The following is a 17,262-nucleotide window of genomic DNA, read 5'->3' on the forward strand; positions in this document are numbered from 1 at the left end:
TCAGATATCAACTTCAACAAAGGTCCTCCATCATAAGGACCTACAGGGGAGTGAGGCAGAAGAAAAGTCTCTTTTTGAGCTTTAGAGCTAATGACCATAATTAATTAGTTCAATTGTTTTCTTCAAATCAAAAAGCAGCAGTTCAGTTTGTATTTGAGACTGCAATACTCCCCTTTATGTAAAAGCTTGTTCCCCCTCTTGCAAAGTCTTAAAAGAACCATATCCTCATTCTCTTCAAGAAATTTAGGAAGAAACTTCAAAATATTACTTGATGTTATGAGAGCAAAATCTAATACACAGTACATTTTCTGAGTTGATCTCATTTAATGGCCAGAGAAATGCAGCAAAGCTAGCCTGTCTTTGTGGGCCTCAAATGCTGGCTCCAATATGGGTTGAGTAACCACAAAAGTCTTCTCTCAAGACTCTTCTTTCACCTAAGCCAGGCAGAACTGGATATTTTCCTAGGCTGCGTGACATCCAGGAATGCAAGATTTGTCCATGGCTCATTCACAAGAAATGCATAGTAAATGAGATGGGTTCTGGAAAATCAACAGTGCATGCACAGTACGTGTGCAATAATTTAGTATGCTCTGGATGCATATGCACATAGTTCTGCCAGGAAACTGGATTAAAAAAAAAAAATAAAAATAAAGAAGTCCTATATCTGTAGCAAATTGTTTTGCCCTAAGGCCGTTACGGTAAATAAATTTTGCCAAGGCACAGGCAAATTTGAGAACTTGGAGAGGGAAGGACATATTTATGAAAAGTACTGTACTCAGGCAGTGCAATCTGGACCATTGTTTTCAATGATGGTTTGTATATATTCCTGCAGCCAGGTCCTTAATGCTGCTTTACCCTCAAAGGCTGAAGATCTGTTTTAAGTTGGAATACCATGGTCTGTCTGGACCTAAATATTTATTTGAAAACAGAACTCAGGTTATGAACCCAGAAGAGTAGATTATCTGGGCTGTTGTGGATATATCATCAGCAGATCGTTTAGTACTTGCAAATAGAAACCTTATTAACCAAAAGCAAAGTATACATTATTGCTTATGGATTGATACCAAGAATGGTTGTAAAAAAAAAAGCTATGCATATATTCTCTATTCAGACATACTTGTCCAGACTTACTACTTCATATGTTCTACTTTTACAGCAGCCAGACCTCTCCCCCACCATGGCCATGAAAAAAAAAAAACCCAAACCCCAGAAGAAAACCCAAACAAACCAAAGCAGAAAACCATCCATACCCTGTATCTAAAAACCTGATCTGTCTGGAACATCTATGGGTCTTTTTATGTTAATGTATCAAGAACAGAGGCTAAGGGAGATGATTAAAATAAAAATGCCTTTTAATATATTCTCCTATAGCTTGAGGACAAAAGGAAATTACTGTCCTTAACATACTGTCCCACCATCTCAACCCGTCCCTCAGCCTAGTTGTCATTCCCTCAGCCTAGTTGTCTTTATTTGTTTTTTTTAATAGGCAGTAAGGCAGAGGTGGGGTTTGAGGCTCAGAGACATCATTGCTTGACTAAGGGAGAGCATTCAGAAATCAAAAAGGTGAGAAATGGCAACATAAGTTGAAACCTCTGGCAATGAGTATTATAGATATGCTGTCCTCTGTCCATTAATAAAAAATATGTAGAATAAACATAAAATTGAAGCGGTGTCAATGCTCTTTGTCTCTTCTTTGCCTTTATGTCAGTGTTTCTGCACAATGCTTGTTTTAAACTTCTTGCTTTGGAGATCTGTTGCAGGTTATTGATTCAAACACTGTAGCATGCATAAACTTTAATCTTTCTTATCATCCCAGTTCTCTGTCACTCATGTGGTGATGAGGCTTTGGAGCTATCCACTACACTAACAGCACAGATATGAGAAACTCCCATACATATGTCTAATTCTTTTCTGAAACAGAGAAGCTCAAGACAGCTATAATTTTTTTCCAGCCTTTCATGTTTAAGATAACATTTTTTCCCTTTGGAGAGTACAGTGGGACAATAGCAGCTTTCTATACTGTTCACTGTCACCACCACCGATAGCAAGGATACTGGGAGCTGAAATCTGTGGTTTTTTCCACACTGAGCTAATGTCATGCTCTTCAAAGAAGCTCTCCTGTCTACATATGAAGAAATACAGTGTGATGGAGAAGCTGCCAACAAGGTCACCATGGCCAAAAATCATGTGACAGTTTATAAACATGAATTAGCTGGATTTTTTATTTTAGACACAACTTTGTTACTCAAAGCCTTGCCCTGGCTTGGAGCAGAGCAAGCTCTAAAGGCTGAGTGAGCCTCTGCTCAAAGGGAGGGGGAAGGTGCACAGCTGAGCCTGGAATTTAATCACTGATTCCTAGTGGATGTCTACTGTTGCAACTGGTTTTCAATTAAAGCTTCAAGCTACCCAATGGAGTTATTAAATGTTTCTGATTATCTCCAAACTGAGCTTAACATACTTCTAATCACAGAACAGATCACATTAAAATGTACAGTAGTGAATTACATGCTTAAAATATATTGCTTTAAAAGAAATGTGTAAACCCCCGTGGCTCAAGTTTCATGGCTTTAAATTCAACACTGCTTACCTGGTTTTACTTTCAGCTGATGTTCTAAGTTACTCATCTTCACTAAGACTAGTTGAAAAGTTGCTGGGTTTGATAAATATTTGTCTCCTCAACAAGAGTTTTGAGAAAGAGCAACTGCTTCCTTTAAAATTTTCAACCTGTTATCTAGAAGTCAACATTTACCACAGCAGTATCTCAACATCATTTTTCCTGTTAGCTCTAACCTTTGCACTACATTGTAATGCTATGATACGTAGGAATATTATCAGTAATGCAGCAAACTTGCTATATACTCATAGCAACTAAGACAGATGTCACAGAAAAAATTTTAGAGTAATGACCTGTATGTGTTTTTTTTTTTTTCAAAATTTGAGCAGCTGTTAATGGGAATAGCATAGTCATCAAACAGCTTAGAAGAAGCTGCTAAATATTCCTATCTGGGGTGGCTGAGGAGGTAAATTGTTACTTAACAGTAGCTAAAGACAACTTTAGGCACTGTGGTTCAAAGTGATTTGGTTTTGTTAGTTGTTATTTGTTTGTTTGAAAGAGCAGCCAGTGTCAGGCTGTCCAGGAAGGAAACCAAGCTGAGACCCAGGAAGGTCACATCCCAGGGTGGGACATGCCCTCACCAACAGCACAGTGTTACAGAAGCTGAACACATCACTAGAGCAGGTCCTGGTAATGGGGTGTATCGACACTCCCAGACACAGCAAGTGATCAACCAGGTCCAGGGCCCATCCATGTGCTTCAGTCGGGAGCAAAAGGAGACAGGGTTGGCGCCCAGAGCCAAAGAGTTCATCCAGCAGATGGGCTACCTTCAGTACAAGTCTGTGGTCCATCCAGCAGGCAGAGGTGGAGACCAGCACTCCTACAGCATTGCTCAGATCAGTGCTGTGTTGGAAATTTAGTTTGCATGCAGGGATATGTTTAAAGGGATCTAGTTTGGTTAATGGGATTTAGCTTGAACATTTAAATCATGTATTGTTAGTACATAGGTGACAGAGGCTTGGCTGACTATATCTAAAAAGTAAGTACAGTTTATCGTGTCCATCAAACCACAACCCCCTGATCAAGGACCAAAGCAAGAAACAAAGAGAAGAAAGGAAGGAGTTGATGAAGTTCTGGAAGATATCCCAAGATAAGGGCAAATTGTTGGGAACACGATAGGCTAGACCATACCTGCGGTGTCCTTAAAAGACTCTTGACCATACATGGTCAATTTAAAGAGTGGTTGGGACCCTGGACTGACCAGCAGAGACTTTATGAGACCCCCAAGCATGTGCACATCAAGCCTCAACCATGATTCAGTAAATTAGTGTTGAAATACGTATTAGCTTGATGATGAACAATGTATATTTGAATGAATAATGCATGCTTTGGAACACAAATGTGACCAGCAGGTGTGCCCAGGTGTGCTTAATTTGTGGATTGATTCCACTGAGCACCTGGGCCTGAATAAAAGCAATATCTCTCCCGACTGTGTGGAATTGGCTTAATGCACATCAGGCAAAGAATCCGCTTTTAGGACAACATCAGGACAGATGGCCCTGGGCTGACCTGAAATGGGCCTGTGGGCAGAGGGTGGGTGAGGGCCCCAGGTGAGGCTCTTCAGGGACATTAGGACCTATTAATGCTCTCAGGCCCCCAACGATTCTGTGGCTTTCATGAGCCTCTCCCTGTTTGCCAGTGCTGCTTTTGATTCTTGAAAATCTTGTCCTTTCCTTGAAATATGACAGAGAAAAAACAGAAATGAAGAATTAAAAGCAGTGGTCCTCTTTCAGGCGACATGTTACCTTTTCGTTTCTCCCCATGACACAGGCATGAAGGATACTTCTCTTAGCAGAGTTCTTTGAGCATTATCTATAGAAAAGTCAGAATCAAATCCTTTATGTCTCTACTATGTCTCCAAATAGAAAGTATGACCAAAGTTACTGAACACCTTTTAACATCTTAAAATAGATAAAACAAACTTTATGGAGGTAGCATGGCAAGCCACAGAGACCTTTAACCTGAAACTAGTATCACAAAGACCTATAAGATTCTATAGAAGGCATAATCTATTTTATAAGCATGTAAAAATAGCAAAACTGACTGGATAGGTGAGACATCAGTGTGAATTTGCTCCTGTTGATTGCAATCTCTAAGGACTTTATAACATATAGCAGAAGAATTAAGCAGGGACAGTTGTTGCAGACTTTGCGGAGCATAACACTTACAAACAAATAAATAAACCAGTATAGCCCTTGACTGCTGTTTATTTAAAAAAAAAAAAAGCATTACTGAGTAATTTACAGGTACCATATTTGCCAAACAAACTATGCACAAGACAAGAAAGCTGCAATACAGTTCCAGTGATAAATTACATTTTACAAAAAATAGCTGCCTTGAAAAGAAATCAAATTAACATTCCCTGCTCTTGATTTTTTTTTTTTTTTTTTTAACCTTTTATTTTGAGGAATGAAAAAATCCTTAGCAATACAGATATACTATATTTCTTCATTATCACTCGGCACAAACTACAGCAAATGTACCCACAAATATTGGGTAGGCAATCAATTCAATCCATTTTACATATTGTTATGAAAAGATGCAAGTTGCTGCTTGGCTTTCAGGGGTCTAGATGGCAGTGTAGTTTTTAGTGTAATTAGTCAATTTGATCTTCTCTGGGAAGATAATATTAACTGAGAGGTTTTCCCCATTGTCAGATTTCAGAAAAAAGTTCTTTTTCTTGCGTAGGAGATGACTATATTTGGCATTAGCAAGCCACATTTCACATTTTGAAAAAAACACAATCCCGGTTGTACCCAAGACAACAAGACATGTAAGCAAGCCCAGTACAACAAAGCATATCACCTGGCTTCTACTCAGCAAGGGTTCTGCATTTTGGATTGTTTCTTTCATTGTTATTTTCAGGATTTCTTGCTGTTGATGCACTGATCTGTGACGAGCTTTTGAGGGTGGCTTGTAATTCTGCATATGCTTCGTCTCCACATTCACTCCAGAAAGACTTGTGTTTTTGCTGGGATGTTCACAGGTCACACCAATGAATTCTGGCTTACAGATGCATTCAAATCCTCCCTGGGGATGTTCTCTGCATGTCCCTCCATTCTCACATGGGCCACTTGCACAAAATATTACATGGCTGCTGCAGAGCTTTCCTGTATAGCCATTGGGACAAAAACAGCTGAAACCCACACCAATATCTGTACATGTTCCTCCATTTTCACATGGGTTGGATTCACAATCATCTCTATCTATTTCGCAGAAGTTGCCAGCAAAACCAGAAGGGCACAGGCAGGAAGCATGGGGTGCAAAACCATTGTCATCAATGCATGTTCCTCCATTCTGGCAAGGAGAGCTAGAACAGATAACAAACACACAGACAGAATGGAATTAAAGTCCAACAAAAGCTATTAGGAAACACTTTATACAATAAAAGGAGATGGTTTTCTTTAAAAGAGCCAATACCAAATGCAAATCCACTGAAGCCAATGAAGTTGAATCAAGAATGAGTTTGTTCAACAGCTTTGTCAATACAGATTATAGTATCTTCTGCTGACCCTTCAGGCAGAATTAGTACACCAGTATATAAATTCAATCTGAAGAGCTGTGAAGTGATTTAAAATTATTTCAAACATTTATTCAAATTAAGCTTCCCAGTGTTTTCATATGCTTAAAGCTATTTAGCTAAGCAACTATTCAGACAAGACTGAACAAAGACTAGCAGCATGGCTTTCTCTTCCACCTGACTATTTGTAAGATAAGCTATGTATTGCATTAGCAAAGCAAAACCCTGCCATAGCAGCTAGACATAAAGCTCATTGGTTTCATTCTGCCTCTCCAGTGCTCCATGACACAAAAAATTTAGAAGCAAACAGATACTGTCCTGCAACCTGCCGTTCAGCCAGAATTTTTGATAAATATAGTTATAATAAAAAATATAAATGGGATAAATTCAGCCTTGGCAAAGGCAGATCTAATGTCAGGACAAGACCATAGGAAACCAACTATTTCTGCAAACTCTTTAAGAACTTAATAATTAATAGCCTGGTACTATGTTCTAAGTGATGTAAATTCACTAAGACACCTTTTTTTTACCTTTGCAATGTAATTGTGCCTTACTGAATGTAAGGCCAAAAGATAGGGCCATCCATTGACAGAAAGGCACAAATGTGCCAATTCAGTGGAGCTATGCAATACGGACTTGGTCCTGCCGCTGGCCCTGTTGGCAGAAAAGGGACCCTGCGTCACAGGTTTACAAATAAATCTCAAAACCCACTTTCATGGCAGTTCATCAGGTATGAATAAAGCATTTAAAACTTTTTTAGCCTCTAAAAAGGAGTAACACTGGGCAACAAGCGTCTCTGACAACAACAGTTTTCCTAATACTTCTAAAACTCTGAAAACATACAGCACAGTACCAGTACATAGTTGAAAAGTCCAAGCTGTTATTTAAGTGTTACATTTCCAGGGAAAAGTACCAGGGGTAATGAACATCACAGCTTTATGAATGCTGACACTTCAGATATGCAGCCATCAGTAGCATGGATTCCCATGGTGGGACACAGATATTTAAGAGATCTGTTGATGTCTAAGTGAGACCTGTGAAAGAGAGATAAGCTTCTGCCTACAAATGGTCCCTGACCACCGGTCAGGATAAGGCTGAGCTTCTCAAACGCCCAGCCATTGCTCTGGGAGCAGCTATGATAGAGACTACTCCAAGCACCTCTGGCTTTACTGGGGACTAAAACACTTGGTGGCCACCCATCAGGACAGACTGAATATCATGGTACAGGAATCATCTGCCTGTTTTTCGATGCTTCCACATAAACTGCTTTGTCCTCTTGTACTGTCCTTCACTGTAGATGCTGGCTGGGAAAAAAAGCTAGTGAAAGAACAAACTGCAAGTCTGGAAGCAGTATTAGGAAAGCAAAAGGAGTGGTTGTCCCTGGACTTTGACATAGCAGTTGCTGGTGACAACTTGAGGTGATCATGCAAACAAGGAATTTTGTCACAAACACTAGCCACTGTGCATGTGTAAGCAAAATATGGAAGTTGTAGCTGTACAGTCCTTGAGTAAATATCTGAGTGGTTATGGCCTTCTTGGAGCGTCTAGCACCCTCTCTTAGCTTTAAGGTCCCAGAGAAAACCTGACAAGCTGTTTCGGATATGGCAATGTGTAGAAGTTTGAGCCCTCATGGATGGGTTGAATTACAGTACTTTATAGGGCAATAGGAAGAAATCGCTGGGGAATGTAAGTGTAAATTTTTTCCTCAACCTTTCAGTAGTCTAAACAATTTAAATAAAAATTGTTAAGGGGAAATAGGCAGGATTTTGAAAATTTTATTTATTACTGAGTTGCATTTTCCTAATTTTAATGTGTTTAAATAAATAAAGTATTAATATTCATCTCCTTGAATAGATTCCGTTACTTTGCATTTTTGGCATTTAATGCATGTTCAGCCAGGTGTAGTACATGAAGGGCTATTTGTGGAAACATGGACATACCACTCCTTTGCCTTCCAAATACTTTGCTTTCATTTTAGAAAGTACCACTCCCTGTTTCAGAGCAAGACTTCAAAACGTCACACATGTCACTAACACAGATATATCTACCTCATTTTGTAAACAGATTAGAACGAACACTTTGATTTGTAAATTGTCTTGGTTCCATCTGTGAATACTAAGGAGCCAGCAGCAATGCTTAGTAATACCAACATTGCTAACATTAATGCTGAAGCAGAGAGGAACTGAGGGGAAGTGAGATGTGAATGAGATGACATTGTATGATAAGGTCTCTTTCCAGGATGTGAGGTGCACTCTCTGGTGGACTGTGAAGTATTAGCAGACATGGAGTGCTTCTGCTGAGAACAGTTGTCTTTTTGAACTAAAAGCAGATTTGCAGAGCCTGCCGCTCATTTTCCTGAAAAAGACATAGCTTTCCAGAGAAAAAGTATTGCTGTTTCAAGTATGTTGGTTCCTTAAGAAAAAATGTTCATAATTTCCAGACTAGCTCATGAGCATTCAGTTCGAACACAGAGTACAACCACAAAAATGTAGTTTCAGCAATTTAAAACCATGCGGATTTTAATGAAGTGCCATGGACTAATCTGTGTTATTTCATTGATGCTGTACCTCACCTGTTCTTTGGGATCGCTGATATACGCCCACACTGAATTACTAAAATATTTGCTCTCCAGATGAAAAGCAGAGAAAGCAAGCTATTCACATCCACTATGTTAGACAAGTAGCTTGGATGTGATTCAAGGCACTTGTGAGGAACTTAAACTTCTTCATTGTCAATGAAGAGAAAGAGGCAAATAGAAGCAGTTATCTTAAGAGGCTGAAAGTAACCCCAGACATAACTGTGTGACTATCCCCCAATTAAAAGCAATGGCAAAAAAAAATCCACTGACAAAAAGCTGTAAGAATAGCATTTCTTGCCAGAGACAGTGAGAGGTGTCAAAGTTCCTTAAACGAGAGTGTACAAGCCTTGAGGACGATTTAGTCCTAAGGTATATCTGAATAGTCATAATTATCTATCTCTGAGCAAAAAGAGAACCATAGGGTACCAATATGGAACACCTCTAAGAAGTCTGGCTCTGTCTTTGCTTCTCCCCATCAGGTATGCTCTTCTCCAGGCTAAATAATTCAGCTCTCAGCCTCTCTTTATAGAAGAGATGTTCCCATCCCCTAATCATCTTCATGGCCCTTCACTGGACTCACTCCAGTATGCCCATGTCCATTTCATACTGAAGAGCCCAGAACTGGACCCAGCACTCCAGATGTGTCTCACCAGCACTGAGCAGAGGGGAGGGATCACCTCCTTCAGCCTCCTAGAAATACTGCTCCTAATCTCCCACTTGTCTTAGAGAATGGAGAGCAACGGTCTCCCACACCCTGTTCTGGTAGAAGTGAGATTATTTCCTTCAGTAAACCATGGACATACCATTATATGTCAGTTAAGAAAAATGACAGGCTGGTGGACTAGATGCTTTTGTGCAGACAGCTTGTGCGTTGGTTACTGTTCTTATTACTATATATGGTTTGTATATACAGTTATCTCTCACTGGAGGTGAGAATACAGGATGGGAGGTTACAAGTTTGTTTACAAAAATCATGGGAAGGCATAAATTCACTCCAACAAAATGTGCAAATTATCACTTTTAGTACTTAAATTATGCACACAAACTCATGCTGGTAATTGTAAATCTTTACAGTAAGAACAGATTAGATTTCTAAAGTTTGATAAAAATAGCAACTAAGAGAAGCATTATACATTTTAGCACTCAGATACTTCCACTTAGCAAAGAATTCTGAAGAATAGTCAGAAGGATGTGGATTTTAAATTCATGTCTGTAAGAATTCAATATTTACCCATTAATAATGCAGGGTCCTTTTTTGAGATGGCAGTTTTTTCCTGTAAATCCCTGGGCACACAGACAACTATATCCTCCATCACCAGTCTCTATGCATGTTGAGTTATTGGTGCAGGGCTTTGCAGAACATGGGTGAATATCTGTTTAAAAAACCAACAGGGCTCAATTAATCTAATGAGCAGGAGTCAGTAAATAGTATATAATACTTCAAACAAAACAGAGCTTTAACAGTCTTTCATCCTGCATTTTCTAAATTCTGATTTATTCCTCCATTAAAATGAAGTTCAGATTGTTCAACTATTGCAAGCACTTTCAGCTTGCTTCTCTCGTCCTAGCTCCCAGTTGTAAAATAAGTCTGAATTGTTCCAGTCTATAAATAAGTAATATTATCAATAAAATATTAGTATGGAAGAAAGAACTTCTACGTAGTCTAGTCATCCTTTCACAACCTTGGCTTCTCCATGAGCGGAATTTTGATAAAGCAATCAGTAACTGGGAACTCTCTCCACTCCCTGCCCAGAGCCTGTCATTATGTGCTTATGAACAAACATTTCATAATAACAGGGATCACCAAGTTACAAAAAACCTCTTAAAATTTCTTCTTTTGACTGTGCTGCATCCAACCCTTACATAACTGTACTAGAAGAGAGAGCTGTATGATGTCTAGACCCAAAGTCACACATCTCATTTTCCTTACAATTCCCTTGCTGAGCCACTTCCCACTCAAATGATTACAGAATTTTAAAAATAATTAAAAATAAACAAACAAACAAGTGCATATTTAAGCCAGCTAATGCAGCAGCTGCAGAGAAGTGCTGACTAGAAGTTATCTGATGCCTCGCACACACATGTGCACACATACACTGCCTAAGAAGATGAAAAGGGATTTAAGGGCATTTATCTTTTACTTTCCGCAACATAACAGGAAATTTAGATGATACCATGAAGCACTGCAAAATTTTAACCACGGCAAAACTTTTCAACAGCCTTAGCTTTCAAACACAATCTTCCCTGGATAAGAGGCTCTGTTTTCTAATGTATTAGGCTCTTTTCATTCCAATACAACCACTTTGCATGCACTTTGAGTGTAAGCTCCGGTTTTCACAAGGACCAAAATAACTCTGAACGCTGTTTGGAGCAGTGTTGTTTGCCACCTATTTTCATAGGCTTTAAAGGCAGCTAATAAAGCATGAACTGTGGTGCAGGAGCAAGGAAATTCTCTAAAATACATATATAGATAGGTATGTATACAAATACACATATATACATAGAAATTACTGTCAGAATTTATGTCAGGGATTTAATTTTAAAACACAACGTACAAGCTTATTGCAACATGTCCTTTTACAACATAATACATAAATAGCCTCAAGTAGCCCATTTTCTCCATTTTTCTCCAGTTTACCTCTCAAAAGGCCAACATCCAAGCAACTTATTTGCTTCAAGCAATAACTGAGTCTGAGATGAAAATTTGAAAAAAAGGACGGTACATTTACACATGTATTATGAATGGCCACAATCATATTACCAATAAATTAATATTTGTGTAAAACTAAGTATTCAAGCTGCAGTACATGAAGCAATTGCTGAGTGTTTTTACAAGGAAGGCACACTCAGTAGTAGCCTATGACATAGAAGAATTTCTAGACCATGTTTCATGCATGCCTAGCACGGGCATTAGAGGCTCCACCTGTACTCTGGTGACAGCTTACCAAGACATGCCCTTGGCAATGCAGTCAAGTGACATGTAGCACAGAACTCTGAGCTCACACCACATGTTGGCTTTTTAGCCCAACTGAGGCAAGATTCAAGCAGGAAGTCAGGAACATGCTAACATGACTGTGCAGGCACAGCCAGAGATGACGACAGAGATGACTGATCTGATTTCGCAAGGTGGATCACATGCTCTGACCGGGCTGTCATTTTTTCTTGGAAATAAATTGGCTAAACTGGTTTTCCCCCTGTTATGTTCAGTGTTTGATGGGTACCTGTTCCTGTACTATGTAGTGTATGTCAGAGTGCTGCAGAGGGAAACCCTGTGCTCTGCAGCCTGGTTCCATGTGTTCCTATACCTGTTTTCAAGGCTGTATTTCCAGAGGACAAGAAGATGCCATGGCATTCAGGCAGGCAGGCTGGTGCACTCCATTGCAAAGAGGTTAACCAGCACTGATAATACTAATACCAACTCATAGATTTCCTTCTTTAAATGCCGAGTCTGTCCACGTGACTGCAATAATGACCATAAATGATACCACTGATCCTCGCCTGCACGTTTACAGTGGATCCCACCCCATGTTCATAAAGTACTGGGAAGGCCATTCTTGACCTGAACCAAGGACCAGGCTGCCCATAGTAAAAACAACAGCTACAGAGTCAGAGGCATTAGCAAAACACATGATGATCTAAAACCACTCTAGAAAGAAACTCCCATGATCCAAGCCAAGGAGACTAACTTTTCTAGAAAATAGAAGAAGAGATATCACCACAGGTCCCAATCATCTTTTTATTCTCCCATGCTTATCAAACAAATAAGCTGAAGAGACTATATCTATATTTTACAAATATTTCAGGTGTTTACACCAGGGGCCAAATGAACTTCAGACCCTCCCACAGTTCTCCATTCCTGATTTTGCCATCCTTCTGAGTTGGTACTTGCTCACAGTTGGTAACATTAAAACAGTGTCTAAGCCAGGAATTAACTGGCAAATATTATACTTTCTATAGCAGCAAAAAGGAAGAATTTAATGAGAATGCCAAAACTGCAGTGCTCATGACCCTTCATCTATCTTCACAGAAACAAAGAAATGTAGGTTTCTAACATGCCTTATCTCATTACACACCTAAAGGTAAAATTTGTCTCCAGTACCTAAAAAATGGCACTTAATGTCATATGCATGTGAAAAATATAATAATGTGGCCTGCTCTCATCAGACACAAACATTTTGAATTAGAAGAGAGAGGCGGGGAGTCTGGTACTTTATGGCAAGAAATTGATGGGTTTGCACTTCCATATTTAAAAGACAGTTATGTATATATGCCAGTGATCTCCCAAGGAGCAGAAGCCTTTAAAAGCCTTCCTTTTTCCTAACCTAATCAAGTTTCATTCAGTGATACTTGTTAATGAGTTATAGCAGTCTGTAATGACTTCATACAGCCAGGAAACTGATACCAACTTTTTGGCAGGGGAGGATGAGATCAGTGACTAGCAATCAGCCCATTTGAGGTTACAGTGCTTTATTGAGTCAGTATAACAATTTGTAGCAACCTTCCAGTAGCAAGAAAAGGAGGATGCTTCTCTTGATCCCTTGTGGAAAAACAATGCATTTAGAGTACGTAAATCCACTGAGATGAAAGACTTTCAACATAACATGTCCCTGCAGATGAAAAGATGGTTATTTCTTTTTGACTGAATGTTCTTGGTCGCTCTTCATGGGGATCTAGATTCAAATTGGCAAAGAAAACTCTGAGATGACTCTGACTATTGAGAGAAATAATTTCTGAAATTTAGCAAGGAATACCATTTTTGTATTATAGAACTATGGTAATGGATATGTATTAAAATAATATTTTCCCATAAAGATATGTGTACAGTTTCCAAAGCATTGTTTTGCATCCTAAGTACCAGTTGCAGGAGGGAAAAGGTTGGAAGGCTCAGATATTTAAAGATATTTAAGTGCCTAGAAATTAAGCTAGGCACTTCATATGGCTTTTAAAGGTATGCCCAGCCTGAAAACTTTAATATGACCTTATGGGGAATCCTTAGATGTGAAGCTGGTACCTTTAAAAATCTAGTCCTTTGGATTCATTGGCAAGCAATTGAACAGAGCCTCCTAAGGCGGCAGTGGGGTGTCATTCTGTCTCGTTTTAGAAATCTATGATTGTAGACCACAGATGACAGAGGGACCCATTCCTACTCACTAATTGTAATAAGAATCTAGGTGGCTGTCTCAGGTACAAACACATCTGTGACAGGTGTCCAGAACAACATTGCTGAGAGCTTATAGTCACATCTGCATCATTGCTACCACAGGTCCTGCAAACATACCAGGACTAGCTTTTAAACTAAGAAGTCTGTCTGTGCTTATGAGTGCAGCCAGTCAGTACAGGCTGCAAAACCTGATGAGAAGCTACATGAGCACTTGAGTACCTTGCACCAAGCTCCATGCCACTGCAAGGATGTGAACTAGCTGAAATTCTCTGAGTTTTTGAGTGATCTCGAAAATTTTATCAAGTTCAAACTGTGTCATCATTAATTGCTGTTTTGGGTACCCATGGGCAGAATACAGGCATGCTCTATAAATTATAACAACAAAAACCCAAAAGACATGAAAAGAGAATGAGGCCTTGGACACCTGTCCTCTTCCAACTGCAGCTACATGGGCTGAACAAGGGCATGGTCGAGGATGCTCATGTGGTTTCAGCCCCCTCAGATCTCTTGGGCTGAATGTTTGCCTGTGTCAGCCAAAATAAACCAGCTCAGCAAAGGCCAGTTCTTCAGCTTGCTTATGCTAAGCTGGCTCATTCAGACTGGCGAGGGGTGAGAGAGTGCACACAAGAGCTCTGCTTATCCCTCAGACCTGAGAGGGAAGTGGCCGCCTTTTCAGGCAGTCTTTTTTTCTCAGTTATACTAATGCTACTCCACTGAATCATCACTGGGTTGAGTAAAGGAAGAAACAAGCACAATGCTTTTCTTTTCAAGAAGTATTAAGAAAGTAACATATATACATATGCTAGGTAAATATTTCAAATTATTCAATACATACAAGATGACTTGTATTTTTATAGGAAGGGCTTATATGACAAGGGAGCAGTTATTTGTCCGCGATAATCAGTGTTTAAAATAGAATGATGAGTTTATGCTTTGCTCGCACGCATGCCCAATTACAAAAGTCACTGCATGCTTCTGCCTAAATTGTTATAAAAGTTCCAGGTTTGTGTGCTGCTGCCCAGAATCCCTTGTTATCTGGTGCTAACATTCAATCTTTAAAATTAATTATCCAGAAGGACTTTTGCATGTCTCCAGCACCAGATGGGGCTGTTTCACCTCGCTTGCTCAAGGACAGGAAAGGATGTGCAAACCTATGTCACAGAGGCTGCCAACCCAGCCCTCCTCACAGATGCACTGCCAGGGCTTGGCACAGCTGCCGTGCAAACACCCAGGGAAAGGAACACACTGATTACAAAGAGCACCCTGCCAACCAGGTTGACACCTGAAAGAGATAAAAGACAAGATAGAGGCATAGTTTATTTTTAATAAATACAATTACAAGGATGTTCCCCTTTTTGAGGCAGAATAAACAAACTTTTGGATACAAATTTGGACAGTGCAGCACATTTGAACAAAAAGATATCATCAATACTTCTGGCATACTAGAAGCAGTTCATGTGAGGAAAACCATTTCATTCTGTGAGAAAAATAAAAATAATAAATGCTAATCAATGTAAAGGCTTTTCTTGCTGGAACAACTAGACTAAAAAGGCACCTAGACGTTTATGCTCTGTGATTCCATTTACTGTATCCTAATAGAATTCTGCTTCATTACAGTTCCATAGTTTCAGAGGGCAAATAATTTCTGCTTCTATTTTACTAGGACTATGAATTATTGAAGCCGTCCATTCCTGTGCTAACAGCCCTGTCCAACAGATCTTTTTACCTGCATTCACCAGGAAATTCACAAAATCCATTCTCTGGGTGGCAGCCAGTTTTACAGTTCACACCTGAAAGAAGAGATTCATATCAAACCAGAAAAATCAGCACACCGGAAAAAAAAAAAAAAAAAAAAAAAAAAGTATCATGTCCTATACACATTACTGATGTTTTAAAAGAGCCCAGACTGCATAATGTTCTGACTTTTTTTCTTCAAACTATGTTTCTGCAACATAAAATTTTAAATTAACTTAATCTGGAGCACATTACTGAATGTTCCTGTAGGATAAGTGAAATGACATAAAGAATTAACCGCAAAAGAATGAAAAGTGTATGTAATATCCTATACACTACTTTAAAAGTGAAATTTCAGAACAGATCCATGTACATAATTTCACAACACGCCACTCCAAGCACATTGTTTCAAAACTGCTTGAAACACGAAAGTACCTTTAGTTGGAAAAGAAATTCCATTTAAAACAACTTACAGTAAAAGTGCTGAATTCATTTCAACCCTACGTCGGATGAAAAAAAGAATTAAATCACCATTTTCATTAAATCGTGCATGAGCAACGTCAGTCAAGGAGAAGAGGTCTCCATCACTTTTCCGTTTGTTTGTTTCAAGTACCCGCATCAAGGAACGCTCCTCCAGAACCTCACCGCAAGCCGCCGACATCCTGCGCGAACGGCACCAGAAACGCGCTCAGTCAGAGGCGGAGGAGAAGCCCCCCGAAGGCCACCAGCACCCTCGGCCGCACCGAGTGCTGGGGAAGGCGTCGCCCCCGGGGGCTGCAGGGGGGCTCCCGCCGCCGCTCGCCGCCCAGCGCCGGCAAACTCCGAAAACTTTCCCAACTCGCCTCCCCGCGCCCCTGCCGCCCTCCCCCGCCTTACCTGGGGCCGCGGGGCGGACGAGGGGCAGCAGGCAGCACCAGCCGAGGAGCCCGGCGGCGCGCAGCCCCATGGCCGCGGCCGCTCCGCGCCGCCCCGCGGGGAGCTCGGCGGAGGGCGCGCGGCTTCCGCGGCGGCCGGGAAGGCGGCGGCACCCCCCGCCCGCAGCGCCGCGGGGTCCCGGCGCGACGGGGCGGGAGGAAGGAGGGACGGCAGGGAGGGGAGGGCCGCCCGCCTCCTCCCGGCCCCCGTGCCCTCCACCCGCGGGCTGAGGAGCTGCCTCCGGGGGCGAGGCAGCCCCGCCGAACTCTGCCGCGGCCCGGCCGCCGGCCTGCGCGGGGGCGGAGCCGGAGCCGGAGCCGGAGCCGGGCACCTTGCGCAGCCCGCCTTGTGCGGCCGCGGACGAGGGGAGGAAACGTGGAAGGGCGCGGGAGAAGGGAGGTCTGGTGGGGGTGTGTTAAGCACGCCTCTTCTCTCCTTAAAACTTGCTCCAGCTGTCCGCAAGGAGCTGATTTGGGGGTTATCGTCAGAAATCTGAAGACGTTCTCTCCTTAGTCATTCACATGAGCTCCAACTTTTTCGGAAAAACCCCAGCAAAAGCAAGGAAGGTAACACTTTTTATGTTTCTGAGGCTAAGGAGTTAAAAAAAATCCCAACACCAAAACAACCCAAACGCTACCTTTAGCTGTCTGTTATACACAAAACAGATCAAGACGAAACATTACTTCACAAGGGAGTTTACATTCTGCCTTTCGCTCTGTGACTGTTCCTTCCTCTTTTCT

At 40.9% G+C, this 17,262-nt stretch overlaps 1 protein-coding gene across 1 annotated transcript; it reads right to left on the reverse strand.

The window, feature by feature from the left end:
* Positions 1-5,182: 5,182 nt before the first annotated feature.
* Positions 5,183-16,553, reverse strand: DLK1 (delta like non-canonical Notch ligand 1). Its single transcript, XM_086463288.1, has 5 exons — positions 16,484-16,553; positions 15,600-15,663; positions 15,025-15,155; positions 9,944-10,085; positions 5,183-5,924 (listed from the first exon to the last, which is right to left on the reverse strand). The coding sequence occupies exons 1-5, from the start codon at positions 16,551-16,553 to the stop codon at positions 5,183-5,185; spliced, it is 1,149 nt and encodes a 382-aa protein (XP_086319414.1).
* Between the last annotated feature and the right edge of the window lie 709 nt (positions 16,554-17,262).

The sequence above is a fragment of the Leptosomus discolor genome, chromosome 3 (genome assembly GCF_034619465.1).
Source record: "Leptosomus discolor isolate bLepDis1 chromosome 3, bLepDis1.hap2, whole genome shotgun sequence".
In the NCBI taxonomy this organism is placed as follows: Eukaryota; Metazoa; Chordata; class Aves; order Leptosomiformes; family Leptosomidae; genus Leptosomus; species Leptosomus discolor.

Excerpts from the sequence above, each read along its gene's own strand:
- DLK1 (XM_086463288.1), bottom strand. The coding sequence starts at position 16,553 with ATGGGGCTGCGCGCCGCCGGGCTCCTCGGCTGGTGCTGCCTGCTGCCC. Across the intron at positions 15,664-16,483 it reads CGTCCGCCCCGCGGCCCCAG|GTGTGAACTGTAAAACTGGC; the intron begins GTAAGGCGGGGG and ends CTCTTCTTTCAG. Across the intron at positions 15,156-15,599 it reads GAATTTCCTGGTGAATGCAG|GTGTCAACCTGGTTGGCAGG; the intron begins GTAAAAAGATCT and ends TATCTCTTTCAG.